General features: G+C 37.8%; 3 protein-coding genes and 1 long non-coding RNA gene across 7 annotated transcripts; 1 reads left to right on the top strand and 3 right to left on the bottom strand.

Moving 5' to 3' along the window:
* Positions 1 to 214: 214 nt before the first annotated feature.
* On the bottom strand, positions 215 to 4,558 carry idh3a (isocitrate dehydrogenase (NAD(+)) 3 catalytic subunit alpha). 2 transcript variants are annotated; one of them, XM_032524666.1, is made up of 12 exons: positions 4,315 to 4,558; positions 3,876 to 3,941; positions 3,236 to 3,298; positions 3,011 to 3,094; positions 2,707 to 2,821; positions 2,214 to 2,401; positions 1,798 to 1,931; positions 1,595 to 1,697; positions 1,392 to 1,456; positions 839 to 923; positions 484 to 636; positions 215 to 396 (listed from the first exon to the last, which is right to left on the bottom strand). In XM_032524666.1, the coding sequence occupies exons 1-12, from the start codon at positions 4,339 to 4,341 to the stop codon at positions 313 to 315; spliced, it is 1,167 nt and encodes a 388-aa protein (XP_032380557.1). In that variant the 5' UTR covers positions 4,342 to 4,558; the 3' UTR covers positions 215 to 312. The 2 variants fall into 2 exon arrangements, with proteins under 2 accessions (XP_032380557.1, XP_032380558.1); XM_032524667.1 differs by lacking the exon at positions 3,876 to 3,941 and having other exon boundaries at positions 4,315 to 4,525.
* Positions 4,559 to 4,989: 431 nt separating this feature from the next.
* lrrc61 (leucine rich repeat containing 61) lies at positions 4,990 to 8,396 on the bottom strand. 2 transcript variants are annotated; one of them, XM_032524669.1, is made up of 9 exons: positions 8,141 to 8,396; positions 7,089 to 7,184; positions 6,858 to 7,004; positions 6,694 to 6,754; positions 6,414 to 6,499; positions 6,262 to 6,327; positions 6,056 to 6,124; positions 5,704 to 5,829; positions 4,990 to 5,585 (listed from the first exon to the last, which is right to left on the bottom strand). In XM_032524669.1, exons 1-9 carry the CDS (start codon positions 8,166 to 8,168, stop codon positions 5,479 to 5,481), a joined length of 786 nt encoding a protein of 261 aa, XP_032380560.1. In that variant the 5' UTR covers positions 8,169 to 8,396; the 3' UTR covers positions 4,990 to 5,478. The 2 variants fall into 2 exon arrangements, with proteins under 2 accessions (XP_032380560.1, XP_032380559.1); XM_032524668.1 differs by lacking the exon at positions 8,141 to 8,396 and adding an exon at positions 7,915 to 8,046.
* cib2 (calcium and integrin binding family member 2) lies at positions 7,860 to 15,607 on the top strand. 2 transcript variants are annotated; one of them, XM_032524671.1, is made up of 6 exons: positions 7,860 to 7,999; positions 11,150 to 11,184; positions 12,708 to 12,819; positions 13,973 to 14,120; positions 14,226 to 14,421; positions 14,812 to 15,607. In XM_032524671.1, the coding sequence occupies exons 1-6, from the start codon at positions 7,997 to 7,999 to the stop codon at positions 14,831 to 14,833; spliced, it is 516 nt and encodes a 171-aa protein (XP_032380562.1). In that variant the 5' UTR covers positions 7,860 to 7,996; the 3' UTR covers positions 14,834 to 15,607. The 2 variants fall into 2 exon arrangements, with proteins under 2 accessions (XP_032380562.1, XP_032380561.1); XM_032524670.1 differs by lacking the exon at positions 7,860 to 7,999 and adding an exon at positions 9,453 to 9,689.
* On the bottom strand, positions 9,409 to 9,775 carry LOC116694788 (uncharacterized). The gene is made up of 2 exons (XR_004333270.1): positions 9,665 to 9,775; positions 9,409 to 9,465 (listed from the first exon to the last, which is right to left on the bottom strand). It is a non-coding gene; the product is annotated as an uncharacterized LOC116694788 (long non-coding RNA).
* Positions 15,608 to 16,884: the final 1,277 nt, after the last annotated feature.

Raw genomic sequence — 16,884 nt, 5'->3', positions numbered from 1 at the left:
TCTTTTATTTCAAAGTACTATAACAGTGTCAATTACATTAGACAAGAGAACAATTTCAGCCAATAAATAGACAATATCTACCACAGATTAAACAGTTCAGAAATTAAATACATACCACATTTACAGGAACTGTTTTCAAGAGTCTAAGACTTTGGAGTGCTTTGGAGTGTGCAGAGGGAATAATAAACCATTCAGGATCTTTAACACCTGAGTCTTTTGTTTTAAATATATTTGGTTTAAAATGTACAGATACAATGTGACATGATGAAGTAAAGAGACCCTAAAAATGAACTTGGTCTTGTTAGCATAATGTTAGTCCAGATCCCGCACTCGTTGACATATTGCTCCTGTGAATTCTGAGCACTTGGAGTTTCCTCCAAGGTCTTTTGTTAGAACCTTGAAGATGAATAGTAGAATAATTACAAATCAGAGCGGGAATATACAACCACAACTGCATATCTTCATTTCTTGAAAAGTAATTACCTTTTTATCTCGAATGATGTCAAAGCAGGCAGTTTCAATCTTCTTGGCGTGGCCATGCAGGCCCATGTGCCGCAGCATCATGACTGCACTGAGCAGCAAGGCAGTGGGGTTGGCCATGTCTTTTCCTGCTATATCTGGAGCAGTTCCATGAACCTGACAGGAGAAATCAATCACAATCTTTCAGAATGGTTGACATTTCTATAAAACATCTTATTTCTGAAAAGATAAGAAACATGGAGAGGCCAAACTTTGATGTGCCTTCACAAACTCATCGCACACCATGAACACCTGCTGTGCAACACGTACTTTGATCATGGAAGTGAAAACTGTGATGATGGGAAAGAAAAGAACATACCGACTCAAATATGGCAACACCATTGGCGCCAATGTTTCCACTAGGAGTAACTCCAAGACCTCCAATTAGTCCTGCACAAAGATCACTGTAATGGGGAACACATAGTTACTGTTAGATTTCTTTTGTTCATACACATCAACCTTGCTAATTAGATTGCAGTAGATATGCATACTAGGCACATCATTTTCAACTGATGCAGACGATTTCGATGGAATTTGCTAAAGCACATCATCACCACACATTTGCCATCACTTTTACAGTATTTAGTTAGGATTTCAGTTGATTGACTGACAGTAGGTCAGGTTAGCCTAAAATGACTCTGCCTCTTACTTATATTTAGGTTTTTGTAATTGTTAAAATATTTCTTGTTGAATCCACACAGTGCACACTACTTTCTTTGTTACAACTCATTTCTATATGTACATTAACACAAAATTTAAGATTTAACATTTTTTTAAATATGCGCTTTTTGCTTTTTTAATAAGACAGAAAAATAATGGAGAAGATATAGCTTATAAGTATAACATGCTCACTATGTAAGAGGTTTACTTACCTTAAGATGTCTCCATACAAATTTGGCATTACTAACACATCAAACTGAGTAGGATCCTGTACCATCTATAAGAACATGTATAAACAATGGCACTATTAATAAGGAATCTTAAATATGCAAAACCTCACACAAAACACTGCTCTATAGCCATCTAAAACATAGTACACAATAAACTACTTCATAACAAAAGCTATGCAACTTACATTAAGGCACACAGTATCCAAGTACATCTCTGTGAATTTTACATCTTTGTGGTTTTCAGCAGCCTCTCTGCATTTTCGTAAGAAGAGCCCATCAGACATGCGCCTATGATGAAAAAACGTCAGAGGACAGAGAGCAAATAACTTTAAATTACAAAATCAAATGAAAAATTCCTTCCAAGTAATTTGTACTAAATACAACTTACATAATATTGGCCTTATGAACAGCAGTAACACTGGCCCTTTGATTATTTCTGGCATATTCAAAAGCATACTCTGCGATGCGTTGGCTGGCTTGCTCTGTAATGAGCTTAATACTCTGTACAACTCCATCAACAATCTGAAAATATACAAATCCAAAAGAGAATCAGGTAAAACCTGTAAAGTAAAAATTGTGTTTGAGGGATTTAACAACTAAAATGCTAATGATTCTATTCCTAAACATCAAAAAGTGTTTAATATGGAGAAACAGAATAAAGTGATGAGTGATTTTAAAAATAAAATGTGATCCGATGTTTTGATATGTATGTTGATTCAGAGAGGAAATAATCAAAATGTCAAAAGAACAACTGTAAACAACAAAATGTAACTAGATAAGTAGTGTGTTCCTGAAGGACCTCACCAAATGTTCAATGCCGCTGTATTCTCCCTCAGTGTTCTCCCTGATGGTGACCAGGTTCACATCAGTGTAGGGGGTCTTGTAGCCCTCAATGGACACACAGGGACGCACATTGGCATAGAGGTCAAAGGTTTTCCTCAGCAGCAGGTTCATGGAGGGATGGCCAGCTGCTATTGGTGTCTTCAAAGGACCTGTAGATTGTTAAGTAATTCAAAACAACTCACTAGTTCACCTGCCAAAACAAAACAAAAATCCCTTTTGAAGGGGCAAGATCTAAACCAATGTGCCATGTTTGTAATGACCAGTAATGTATCAGTCACCGATTTGCAAAAAACACGTTTCAACACAAAGTATACACTTATTGTTTCATTTGGCAAGTGTGATTCACATCTGTAAAACAATTTCACTTCCCAGTTTTTGCTGTGGGGATGAATGGGGGTGAACCGATTACTTTCATTTTTTACTTAAGTTATTATAACTGTATAAAGCAGGTTACCTTTTAAGCCAATTTTGTTCCTGTCCATCGATTCTTTGGCATCAGGAGGGATCATCCACTTGCCACCAGGTCCTTGGATGGCTGTAACATTTCTCTCCTCCCACTGAATAGGTGCCTAGATGAAAAATGTGTGTACAGGAAATTCATTGCAGCTTTTTTAAAGACAATAACTGTATTTCTGATTTGAGTATCAGAGCTGGAGTAATACAAATACATTGATGTCTATTGCTTCCTAAACAATATGTTTGTTGAGTTAATGTTCATGGAGAACAATACTGTTTTGTTCTGCTCCTCCAGTACTAACTTTAGCTGCATCAAATATCTCCATGACAGCAGTGGAGATCTCTGGACCAATTCCATCCCCAGGGATTAAAGTAACAGTTTGAATCTGTGAGGCAGAATAAAGAAACATAACATTCAATGATGAAATAATAATAACACACTTCAGAGTCACAGTTTGATATGAGCAATAAGTCGCATTAAAATCTTTGAGACATTCTTTGTGTAGCTCCAGAGGAACGATACGTACCCCACGCGTGAATGTCCTGGGCTGTGGAGTGTCTTTCATCAAAGCTCCAACCACCCGTGAGACCTGACAATCAAAATGGACTAGATTAAAAAATAAATTACTGTCGTGCCAATCCTTGGTCACTCTAGTAGACCTATCTGAACATGAAAAGCAGTGCAGTTACATTAAACACACAAGCAGTTAATGTCAGGATAGACAGATAGATGGGATTTGGGAGCAAATGTCCTTCTGGAAGAGGAGACACCAACCCAGTTCACTGCAGCAGTTGTCAGTCCTTAGCGTAGCATGTTAGCTGTGTTTATAAGGCGGTTTTCTGTCAGTCAACAAATGAATTTGAAGATGATAAACATCATCACCCAAAAGAGGGCAGTGCTGATAAACCAATAGGAAAAGCGAGGCAAGAGGTCACCTACAGCATCGAAACACAACTGAGAGCTTACAGTACACACATCGTATCTTAGCTCAGTTGAATTGTAGAAATTGCAGCCGTGCAGTAGCAAAGGCGCTGTTGCTGACGAAAGATGGCAAAACAATGGCCATTTCAGATTTTAATAGCATTTCTACTGCGGGAGATGGCTTGCTAGCATTAGCTTTTTTTCCTAACGGAAAGTGAACGTTTTAATACGTATGCTTAACTTACTTCCTGAGCCTTGATTTTATCCTTGCCATTGAGCGACAAACCCCACTGTCTTAGTAGATTAAGAATCTGTAGATAAGGGACATTTCATTGACATTTGTTCAACTTGTTCAGCTAAAGACTAACGTGTACAACAATGTATGATGGAAGAAAACATGTAGATAACTAAGTTAACCTGATCGTTCAATGCTAGCTAACTAGCTAGCTAGCTAAATAAGTAAATAGAAGTCAAGTCAGGTTGCTATAGTAACTAGCAAGTAGCGCTAGCGCCTAGCTAGCTAGGTAAATGGGTAACGTTCTCTGGCCTGCCTGCAGTCTTTTGACTGTGTGAACGAGAATCAACAAAGTTGGCTAACGTTAATTGATTAATTTAAAGAAATTGCCATGCGTTTTGGTGCAATACTTAAAGGCTTAACGAAACACATTCCCCCCCCCTACATACCGATGACCTCCACGCCTTCCCTGCCATCTTTAACTAGCCAAGGTCGGTGCAGCGTTTCTTTAACTGTCTATGGGTGCAGCACACAGCTGTGGCAGCAGCAGCACGTGTCAAGCTGAACACATTAAAATGCAGATTTCCGTTCTACACGACTTTCATTTTTCAAAATAAACCCTTAGTAAATAAGTTCCCACATTAGATAACGTCATAAATTATTTCGTAGTAGCAACGTTCAGTAATGCCGTCTTTCAATTTCTTATATATGGGTGATATTGGACACTTTTACCCCTAGTGCCAACTGCCACGTTATAGACAGGATTCCCTTTGCTTTTTACTCTGAAAATCTTCCGGATTAACGTTAGCGCTGCAATTTAGGGAAGTGACGTGGTCTCGAGTAAACTGTAATGTATATATTATATTTAATAATATAGTCTAATAACGCACAATGAAAAAAACTAACTTAATGTAAATGCCAAAGGAAAAAGGATATACGTCATCTTAAACGGGCTAACGATATACTGTTGGTCCGAAGTATGCATGGACCTGTATACAGACATGGGATGGATTACGACAAGTGCCGACAGTTGTGTAGGAACACCAGTAAGAGGCGCCAGTGGATTGCGTCTAAGAGACCATATCACATCACGTCATATAATCACTGTATTGTCCACAAGTTGATCTTACACATAATAAACTTTATGGTATAAAACAAGTAGAAACAGCTGAAGCAATCATTCAATCACTTTTTTTGTGCAAAAATTCAGTTTACAAAGAAAGCATACAGCACACATTAACTCCCCAAATTATCCAGCAATGCAAAATGGAAAAACACTCTTAAATTACTTAAAATCTATAGAAATTCTTAAGCAGCATATAGCTCTCAGCATAAATGCAGGCTACAACATGGTACAAAATGCACACTGTGCAAGTAAAGAGGTCTTTGAACCAAACTAAAGGGTTGTCAGTGTGGATAAAGGTTTTCAAATCACTTCCATGTATTGTCTGATACCCAATGCATAGGATGAGATATAGTTTCAACTAATGCCTCACACTGCAACACAAAGCATGTGTGGCTGGCAATGATACAGATCAAGCATTTGGATACATCTTAGTATAACCTAAAGTACATTAGCCATGGTAAATCATACAACAAAAACTTAGCCCAACTCAGATAGCATACTGCTTTGGCTGCTTCTTCAGGCTCATAGATCGCTCAGTTTGCGAAATTATATGAGTGGCCCTGTTGTTGAGGAGTCGGCATTCATGCAGTACATCTGTAAGAAAAGAAATGTAGGGCAATGATTATATAGGATACCACACTGTAAACTTAACTGGTTAACTGGTTACTGTAGAGTAAATGATCACTTTAGTGAGAGTAAAAGAACCTCTTACCGTTAAACTGTTTGTATGCTTCTTCAATAATGGCATTGTTTGATCTTTTTATCTCCCAGTAATTATCCTCCACCCATGGTTTGCAATCAGAATGTTCAACAAGCTGCCCATTCTTGTATAAACCAGCTAGACATTTATAGAACGAAAAAACACTTTAGAAATATTTTACTTGAACAGGAAAGCTTTTAGTCAAGCAAGGTCAAAGACAACAACTGCATCCCAGACAGGTCAGTGATGCCACTGGATGATTGTGCGGTAGGTAAATACTTTGTTCAACAATTGAACTTAATCTGATGGATGGAATAACAAGTTACTAGTCACAATACAATAACACACTAATTAACAAATATACCTTTGATGGTATCATCAATGTCTTTGCATAATTGGTACAAGTCACTTCCACGTCCAACAACTCTTTCACCTACAATTTAAAAACAGAATAAGATATTTAACAGTCTTAGAGTTAAAGTTATGAAAAAGACTGAATGAAAATAATATATACAGTATATATATATATATATATATATTATATATATATATTATATGTCTCTATCTTACCATCCAGCACCTTGATGTTGGGGAACATTTCAAGAACTATGTTTCTATATGCTGCGTTCCTGCACACTGTGTAGAAAGAAAGCCACTGTGAGTTAATTTATCAAGAATTGCCATCCACCAGATTGCGTATAAATAAAGTCACTAAAACTTACCTGGATTAGTGTAATTGTAAGTGTTGTCTTTAAGACGTATATTTTCTAGCTTTCTCAAAGGCTGAAGGCAGTGTAGGTTCTCAATGCTGTTGAAAAACAAAATAGATGATATGGTTTTACAAGACCAATTCAGAATATTGTTATTAAAAATATAACAGAATCAAAAACAATTGTTTAATATCAACAGTAGATTAAAAATTCTTTGTATAATATGTCATCAACATTGTAGTTGGTGACATTTTCATGTTCATTTTGGGTAAGTATTTGGTCATAGTGATACCTGGATATGATATTACCAGCCAGGTTTAAGTTCTGTAAACTGTCACAATTGCGCAGGGGCTCTGAAAGTACAAAAACATTAACATTGCATCAAAACCATCTAACTATATTCATGTTGGAGTGAACATATAGTATGGAAATAAAAAGGTGCCCCTGAAATCTTACCTAAATTTGAAATCCTGTTGGCAGACAAACAGAGTACAGAAAGAAGCCGAAGAGATGCTAGAGGTGCTAGATTTGTGATGTTATTTCCAGAGAGGTCCAGTTTCTCTAAATTCATGCACTCGCCAATGCATCCAAGATCATGTATTCCTGTAAGACATGCAATGCAAAATTTGAAAGCTTAAATAGTATATATATATCTATATATAGTATAGTATGCATTTCAAATCTTACCAAGACCTCTCAATTTGAGAAAAAGTATAGACTCCAAATCAAATTCCCCTGTACGTGACTTGAGCAGCACAGAAGTTATCTTCTCACAGTCTGCATCTGAAAGAATCAAGAGAAATAAGATTGCAGATTAACAAACCATGTTCACTTTTCTATTCTTATATATGCAATACAATCACAGTCCTTTTTTGTGAGTCAGCGCTGCAAAAGCTGAACGCTTGAAGCACTGTGTCCGATCTGTTTAGGGTGGAACAATCAAACAACCTATAGCTGCAATCACTATCTTTATGGCAAATACAATTCCAGCTTACCATGATTTTGATATCTGGCAGCACACAGAGCTTTTCGTGAGCCAGCATCAGAGGAAATGGTCCCAAACAGGCAGATCTGTCCTTTGTTTGTGATATTAGCTTGCCAGTTCCATCCATGAAAAACACGAGGAAGCTATATTTGGTTTACTTTCCTCAGGCAGAATGAGTCTCTAACTCTAACTCCACTTGAATTATCTTTTATGAGCATGCACAAATAAAACAATACCCTGGCGAAAACAAAATACTTCTGAAGTTAACCAGAAATAATGATGCTGGGGGGCTATTTTCAATTTGTCCTTGATTGACATCAACGCATTTTTTTAAATGTACTTTATTTATAAATTATTATATAAGGACTGGCAGACAGAGTTCTATAACACCACTACAAAATGGGGAAACAATGATGTGTGGGATAAGTAGGGCTAACAAAAACATATCTTGCTTATGTCAACAGCCGCTAAGATGATGGTGTTTAGCTTAGCTTGACACCATTAAATGTTGTTAGCGTATGTTGGGACCTGTTATAGCTGTGAGGCAGCGGATGCGTGATTCCATGAGCTTGATTCAGCCGGATGAAAGTGGGTGTGTTGTTTAATCAAAATGGTAATTGTTCGTTTTTTTCCTCTGATGATGACACACGTAAAATGTTGTGCAACGAACGATACGTTGTAAGCGACATCTTAGCCGCAGCTAGCTAGCACAAGCCGCTAGCAACGTAGCAACAAGCTATCCATCACAACTTACCTTGGTCTTTTTCTCGCTTAGAATCCATCGTGGGCAACTTTGCAACTTAGAAAGCTACCTATCGCAATAAAACGCGATGGTTTTAATCAATGCAGTGGAGAGACAAGGCAGTGGTTATTTAGGGGAAATGTGAAATTGGCATCTGTCCTGGGGTGCAGTCAGGACACGCTCACTGTGCTGCAATTCAGCTAGCACGCAGGTGGCTGAGACGGACTCACATAGCAGCAGCAGAGACAGAGGCAGAGCTCTGAGTTAGATGGAACATGACGACGTGGTTGGGAAATTGTTGCAGCATTTGTTCAGTGTTGTTTCCGTGCAACAGGTTGAATTTAAATGTTGTTCTAAGGCACTTATTCCACAATTGGGTTTTGTCATCCATATGTTTTGTGGTGAAACTGTGCTAACGTAAGTCAATTCCGAATAGTAATTAAGCAACTTAGTAACGATAGGAACGTTATAGCCTAATTAAATCAAAAGGATAAAAAAAGGAACATGCTACTATAAGTCTCATCCAATCGGGGGGGGGATAGCCCACACAGATATTGAATTAATTAAGTTAATTGATTTATTAATGTAGTTTATTTTTATTATGATCTTCATTTGTTTTGAAAAAAGAGAGAAGGCAAAATTGATTAAAGGGAAGTAACTGGGTGCCAGACTTTTTGTCAATGCCTATACACATTACCAGTAATGGGAAGTAACTAACTTTATTTACTCAAGTAGCCTACTGTACATCAGTAAAAAATAAATAAATAAAAAATACAGGAAATGCACTTTGAGTATTTCCTTTATGTTTCCACTCCACTACATTGCAGGTATAGGCTACTCAACTGCATATTTGTGGCATAGTTACCATAATTGCAGATTTAGAGTTTATACAAAACATAATATGATTAGTTCAAACAAATATATTGCATTTTAGATTAAATGACCTAAAACTGGCTTACAGTTTATAATAGGTTGTTCGCATGCAACTGGCATGCACAGAAAAACTGGGGCATGAAATTAGGCCTACATATGTCATGAGAGCCTATTTGTTTTTATCAACATCGGACAGCTCCACGAGACAGCCTCTTCATTACCAGCAGGTTATAGAACACAGTTATTTATTTATTTATTTAGTTATTTACCTGAGGTCCTATTGCCTTGACTCCGTGGGACAGCAGCTGGGTGCTTGAGCTGATCAGTTTGCAGCTCCTGGACTCTGCAGGCGACCTCCACTAGCTCCGACACAACTGGACACTGCTCCTCTTTTATTCTTTTTTCTCTCTCATGTTTTTAATGCATCCTCTAAGCCTACGGTTTACAGTCATGGCGGACATCTTCTCTAAGAACAACAGCGACAACAACAACAACAACAACAACATGTTTTGAGAGTGTGCAGCGTCGTCGGCGCGGAGACTTTGTCTTTGCCGCGGACCCCTATGTCTTTCATTGAGAAAAGGCTTCGGACGTTCAGTGTTGTGAATGTGTATAAACAACACATTACTTGATTAAGATGGGAAATAAGCAAACCATATTTACCGACGAGCAACTTGATGCCTATCAGGTAAGCTTGCATGCGCGTGCAGCATGTTGGATGAGCTGTAGCCCATGTCCAACTCCAGACCCATGACAATTGTGTTAAAGCAGAAAATAAGTGAGTAAAGAACTGTGCGTATAAGCTATAGGCGTTGTAATGTTGGTACTAATTTAACCTACTGCCAGTGTTTAAAGGCTTATTTTCACGTTACATTATTATTATTATTATTATTATTATTATTATTATTATTATTATTATTATTATTATTATTATTAGTATTACTATACATCACTAGTTACCGTTATTTCTTAATAATGACCGAGTCACTCCTCCTGACAGTGGAACCCCATGTGTCTTGGATTTAATGGACAAAGCAAAAAAGGCTACTGAACATTTTATACAAATAGAGACAAAGACAAATAGATATGTTCAGCATTGATCAATAATACCAGGTGGCCCCCGTCAGTTAAAGATAGGCAATCATTATTTTCCTGTGGTCAGTTATGTATTTAAATATGGAATAAGGTTTTGATTCCATTGCAAACTGGAGGATCTTGTGTTTGTTCTGCCACCAACTGAGAAGATCTGGTCTGTTTTTCCCTGTAGCAATAATCCAGGTTTTCTTGGGAATAAACACATCTTCATGTACACAGGCGTGGACTTAATAATTGATGCCGAGCCGGTGTGATAGGCTGTGAAACTCTACTCTCAGGAGATGTTTTTTGTTTCTCAAGAGTCTCTCTGGTTACTCCTGCTGCTCTCACAAAAAAAGTATAATTGCATACAGTTGATTTCTGGTTGCCTTATAGTTTCAGCCTTTGGTATTAATACATTGTTATCTTATTTTTCTAGGATCAAATATGTAAGATGTAATGCCTAATTTGAGATCAACTGACTGAATTTGTTTGTTTTGTTTGTTCACCAACACTTCTTTATGCTTTTTTCTCTGTATTGGCTTTACTCATAGTGTCATCTAACATGATAGAGACTAGTAGGTTATGATGAATAGTCAGATATTGCTTTAGATATGCAATCATCACTAACCCAATTAGGTAGGCTTGTTTTGACATGAGTGGATGGATCTGTCTGTTCAGCTCTCTGCAATCTGTTCTCATTCAGGAGCTCAGACAGAGTGGCTACAAGGGAAAATGTAAAGTGTTGTCCCTCCTGTACGGCTGTTGGATAATGTGTGTTGCCAACACGTGCATGTCAGACAAGAGCAGATCAGGTTCCCCTTGCCACATCATTCCTATTGCAAATGGCAGTTGAGAACACTCAGACGCGTCATTATTGAAGAGACACCAGACACTTCAAAGGAACCGTAATGTTATTTTATGTGACTCACAGATGTGTCATTGAAAGTGTTTAATCGAATATGTAAGTATGTATATTAACATAAACAATATGTCATACACTACAGTCCTTTTATCAAAACTTCAGTATTGCTCATATTTGTGCTTTGACATGCTGTTTTTCTCTCGTTGCAGGACTGTACGTTTTTCACCCGCAAAGAAATTCTGCGGTAAGAATTTGATCAAGTGTACTGATCTAAGCTGGTACAAAGATCTAGAAAGCTCTGTCCTGTAACAGCATCATTATGTTACCTAAACCTTTCAAAGTCATGTTAACCTTTTGACTGCGGTGTTGTTTTCAGTGTCACATTTCTACCTCTTTCGATATGTGCATCCTCCAAACCTACAAAAATAAAATAAATATGAATCTACTCTTTGTGATTGCACGAGGTATCATGACTCGTCGGGCAGGATCATTTCTCTCATCCTGTCACTTGATGACAGGCAGAAATTAAACAAATAGCTTGCTTTTTTTCTTATTGGAATCAACATGCTCATGTTTCACTATCTTTTATCAGCGGCTCTAGATGTTGGGTGATAAATAGCTACTTAAAGAAATTAAATGCTGATAATCAAGAATGCTGCAGTGTAATATTACAAAAGGATAAAAGTTGTAGGAATTTTGTCTTCTAAAATTACACAAACCATTAAGAATTAATGAAGGATTCAAATTCAACATGCTTGTTCGATCATACATGTGTTTTTAATTGTAATGCAGAGGTGATTAAAAAAATCTACTTTAGGGTGTAACTTAGTACTTACATTAAAATCGCAGTAATGCCAACCTTTTGTCAACAATGAGATATCTGATTTTGTATTTTGTCCACGTAAGATTTCACTGCATTTATGCTGCTTTTTCCTTTCAACAAAAGAGTTTGTACTTGTTCCCCGTCAGTGATATCGGCTTGACTTTGATTCCAAAGCCATCAGTGAACTGGAAACCAAATTGACAATCAACAGAGGACGTAATGTCCTCCTTTACAGCTAACTGCAGTGTCCTGGTTTATTGACAAGGGGTTTATCTAAATGTATCATTGAAGTGAAGTGCTCGAGCTGCTTTGGAATAACAATGTCAACGGATCAACAGTACGATCGATTTAGTCAAAGGGACCTGTATTGAAAAGGAGCTGAAATAAGAACAGTCCGCAGCTGCTTCTCAACCAGTACTCATGATTCGATTAGTCTGAAGTAAAGGATGGCGATACTATTCCACATTACATATGATCTAAAGAAGGCATAATCAGAGAGAGGAACGAGTTATACATCACTTTACTACGTTATTTGTGCTGCAAATTTCTTGAAAAACCAACAGGTTCTCTCAGGATAATTGGAGTTTTGTCTTGTCATATACAGTATATTTAATACTGTTGAACACATCCTTTAAACATGTAAACATCTGTTAATATACACTGTTTACTGTCATATCTACCTACCTAAGCTATACAGTATAAGCAACATGTGATATTATTAATTCTTAATTTCTTTCAGCATCAGTTGCCCTTTTGCATTGCCCTATTGTCTTACTGTTTATACACTGAGCTTTTGGTTTACATCTATATACAGTAGGTGTTCGAAAAGTCATTGTTTGTTTTTTTAGAAGTCAATTAAGTGTTTATTTTTTTAAATGGCACTAAAACAGAAGCATACAGCGAAATATAATTGTTCAAAACACGTGTTTATTTTTTCATTCTAGGTTGCATGGCAGATATCATGAGTTGGCTCCACATCTTGTACCAATGGACTACACCAATGAACCTGATTGTAAACTGCCTTTAGCCTTAATAGTCAACATGCCAGAGTTAAAGGTAAAAAAACTCTTCTTTGCAGTATCTCAGTAAGTCTTGTGTTGGAAATCTTTCATAATGGATCAGCCGTACTTTGCTTTGCCACCAGCAGTGTGTACATGTGTTGCGCACCCACTACTCATGTGGACAGACACCCAATCAATACACACTCTCTTTCAGAAGACAGAATCAATTTTTAACTTTCGTCATCACTGATCTGATTTCATGACACCACATTCTGTGACCGCATAAAAGTTTATGTGCCATGTAACGCTATGGCTCTCCAAGCCCTCCTATTTTGAAGCACCTGCCATTTGAAAAGAACATCCAGGAATTTTAGAAATGGCATGCTGCAGAACATTGCAGCCACATTTACCTCTACCTTTCTCCTCCACACCAGACACAAATACCACACTATGTTATATGGATTCCTTTTCCACCAATTGTTTAGCACAGAGACTGATAATGTGTCCTTCCTCTGGGCATAATTGGCCCTTGCCTGTTAAACTGTCACACAATGGCAGTGCCTGTAAGGATGGAGAGGAAGAAGATGGAGGCCACTCAAGGCAGGATTGATGCGACCTAGCCAATACCGGGTCACTCAAAGTGCTCTACAACTCCCTAACCATAAATATATGCATATCTTGCTGAGTTTTAATGAGTTGTGTTGAGTTGTGAATTGATTCAGGCGACATGTCTGATGCAGATGGCATTGATTTAAATGGTTGATGGCTGTTACATAAATAGCTTCTTTTGCTGAGCTTGAACATGCACCTCTGGACAACAGCTGTATGTAAATTGCAAGTCTCTGATGGCTTCCCCTTCAGTGTGAATGTATTGCAAGTCAAATCAGCTAGTTACATGGGATGTAAAATCTTCAGAAGCAACTTATGGTTGAGTAGTGGAGAAGAAAATATTGTCTTCACCATACCAGCAACGAGAGGAAGTCAGTCTACCTCTGTAAATTATGTAAAAATGTTTGACAACAGTGTGTAAAAACAAAGGGCCATGAGGGTATTTTTAAGATATTTTTTCTTATCCAATGTTGTAGTGAATCTTGTATTTACATTATACTTATCCAAACCATGTTGCAATGAATCATTAACTGACATTAATATGTACTAACATCTCCACTGTTTATGTAAATCTTGTCACCCCCTTTGTCTTTTTGTAGGAAAACCCGTTCTGCAACAGGATCGTAGAGTCTTTTTCAGAGGATGGGATGGGGAATCTCAGCTTCAATGAGTTTGTGGACATGTTCTCAGTCCTCAGTGAAATGGCTCCTAGAGAACTGAAGGCCATATATGCCTTTAAAATATATGGTAATGTAAAATTCTAAAACATTTAATACAATTTATCAAATTTCCCAGAGCTCAATAAATTGAAAATTTGTGGGTGTTTTTTCTATAACTCTTTGTTACCCACAGATTTCAATGTGGATAATTACCTGTGCAAAGAGGACCTAGAAAAGACTCTAAATAGGCTGACGAAGGAGGAGTTGACTCCTGAAGAGGTGCAGCTGGTGTGTGAGAAAGCCATCGAGGAGGCGGATTTAGACGGAGACAGCAAACTCTCCTTCGCTGACTTTGAAAATATGATTACTAGGGCTCCTGACTTTTTAAGGTGATTAAGTGTACCTCACTGAAGACAAATAATACATTCATTCAATACATTGTAGGCCTATCCACCTGGTTCTATATGGCAAGCCGTGTCCCTTTAGAAATCAGGCAATACATGCATTTACCCTCATGCTGCAGTGGTGTCCCTGGTTACATCAATCCACAGATGGCTGGTTATTATTTTTATCATTTAACTGCCAGCCTCACAACATTACTTTAATCCTGAGCCACATTCATTTATATACAAATGGCGAGGCTCAGTCTGTCCCCACTAAAATGCTGATCTGATCTGTTCCTGATTCCTGTGTGTTTATACTCACATTTACAGTGAGTCTGTATGTTCATATGCACAATATCTTATACTGGTTCCTCCTATTGTCTTTTGTCACTCCAGTACCTTCCATATACGAATCTGAGAGGGCACCGTGGAAGGTTTCCAAGGACGGCAGAGTGGTGAACCTCAGGACTCTACCTGCACCAGATCCTTGCCACAGCACAGTGCCTGTCTCCCACTCCCATTGTCCAAAAAAAAAAAATCAAACCTCTCCAGCTTCACTGAAGTCTGCTTCGAAAGACAGCTAAATGCTAGATTAAAAGGAATTCCAAGGATTGGGAATTTCTTTACTGCAGATGAAAATGTATTTTCCTTTTACCACCTATAAAAGGGCTTGACCTGGATTGATCTTTGGTTTGAAGAAAAGACATTTTGAGTGTGAAAAATGGTCAACAAAATCAGTCTGAAGTGAGCCAGACTCTCGATTGCTGCATACAATGCTCATCTACCTATATTGCACATAAATACCCCAGTGAAGTCTTCCTACAATGACACACTAGATGTTGAGTGTTTATAAGGTTAAGGACAATGCTTGAAGTAAATGAAAGCACACCATTGTTATTAGGCTATACAGATCTTTTTTATGAGCTATGCAATATTTGTACATGTGGTGTATTGCTTAGAATCGTTTTGGGTTGTGTTATTTTCGCTTGTGGACCTGATGATGACAATCATATCTTACCGTTCTCCAGTAACATGAAGGGCTCTGCCATCTGAAAAAATGTTGGTAGCTTTCTGCCTCAGCCATTATCATGAGATATTAAATACAGCCATCTTTTGAATATACTGTACATGTTACAGTATTTTACGTGACTTCAGGTATTTGTCTTACTTTGAATAAATGTTTAATTCTGTGTCTTGGTTTTTGTGTGAATGCATTTGTGAGGATTATTGTCATTGAAAAAAAACAGGAAATAATCATGGAATACAGGCGCTCTCACTGTTTCACCAAAAATGAATTATTTCAAGTGAATGGCCTGACCTGCAACTTTAATGAGTTTAGTAATATCCCCTCCTTATTACCAGTTCACTTCAACCCACCCACCCATGATGATCAAGGAGCTTGCACAGTAAAGATCAGGAATTGACTGTGCCTCAGCATGGCCCATCATATGAGCTGTAATAACTTGCAGGATGAGATCATCAGGAGTTTGCTGCCTCAGCAGTCACAAGCATGATTACATCCTGCGCTCACAGTTAGTCTCATTGAGAAAGCTGCAGGAAATGGTGCTGTTGGTTGATTAATATTGCTTTCTGAGGTATGTACTGTAGCAGAGTACAGATTGCATCAGGTGGCCTACATATTAAAGCAAAAGCTAAAAGCTAAAGCAACATAGCATAACAAGCAACCCAGCATAGCCCTAGATCATTTCATCTCAACTGTGTTGTGAGGCAATAGTCTTTCCTGTTAGCTACTGCTAATAACAACTGCAACCGTTTTTACTGTGTTACTGGAACTGTGCTTGTCAAGTGTACAGGCTGGATCTTGTGTGTGACAGAAGACAAAAAAATAGACATGCATGCAGATCAACACCCAAATATGAGTGTATAGAACAGAGCTGCATTGGTTGGATGGTGTGATTGTTCTCACGGACACTGCCAGCTATGAAAAATGAGGAAAATTTGATTTTGAGTGTCTAAATCCACCTTAAAAGGGGAGGATGTTAAACACTGTGCAGTCATCAGAGGAGCCAGTTAATTCTTCCATTATCTCCAGTCCCTTTATGAGGGCAGCATCAAATATGCAGGGCAATACAGTGCTGATTGTGTGGCTTCAATAATTACAGGTCTCACGGAGAACATCTGTTTAATTATGATTCCAACAGAGAAGCTTCTGGTACAATGTGATACTGGGGCTGTAAAGCAGCCATTACTGTAAGCAACTGTTTCTGTGGTTGAGAGGGGCCAAATTGTGTAAAACTCACATTGATTTCATTCCATAGGACCTTTTCTGTTTTAATTTCATGTGATTTAAGATGGTGCCTCAAGCTTTCAACGCATGAGGTCTGACAAACTGCTCAATGACTGATTATTCTGGAAGTTGGTGCTACTGTGTACTGTATTATATTTCCTACATTTTGACTTTTTCTTAAAATTCATGAACATTTATAAACCCTACCATATTTTGCATTC

Source organism: Etheostoma spectabile, chromosome 8, assembly GCF_008692095.1.
Source record: "Etheostoma spectabile isolate EspeVRDwgs_2016 chromosome 8, UIUC_Espe_1.0, whole genome shotgun sequence".
Classification (NCBI taxonomy): Eukaryota; Metazoa; Chordata; class Actinopteri; order Perciformes; family Percidae; genus Etheostoma; species Etheostoma spectabile.
Note: the sequence above shows the minus strand (reverse complement) of the source record. Positions and strands in the feature narration are given on the sequence as shown.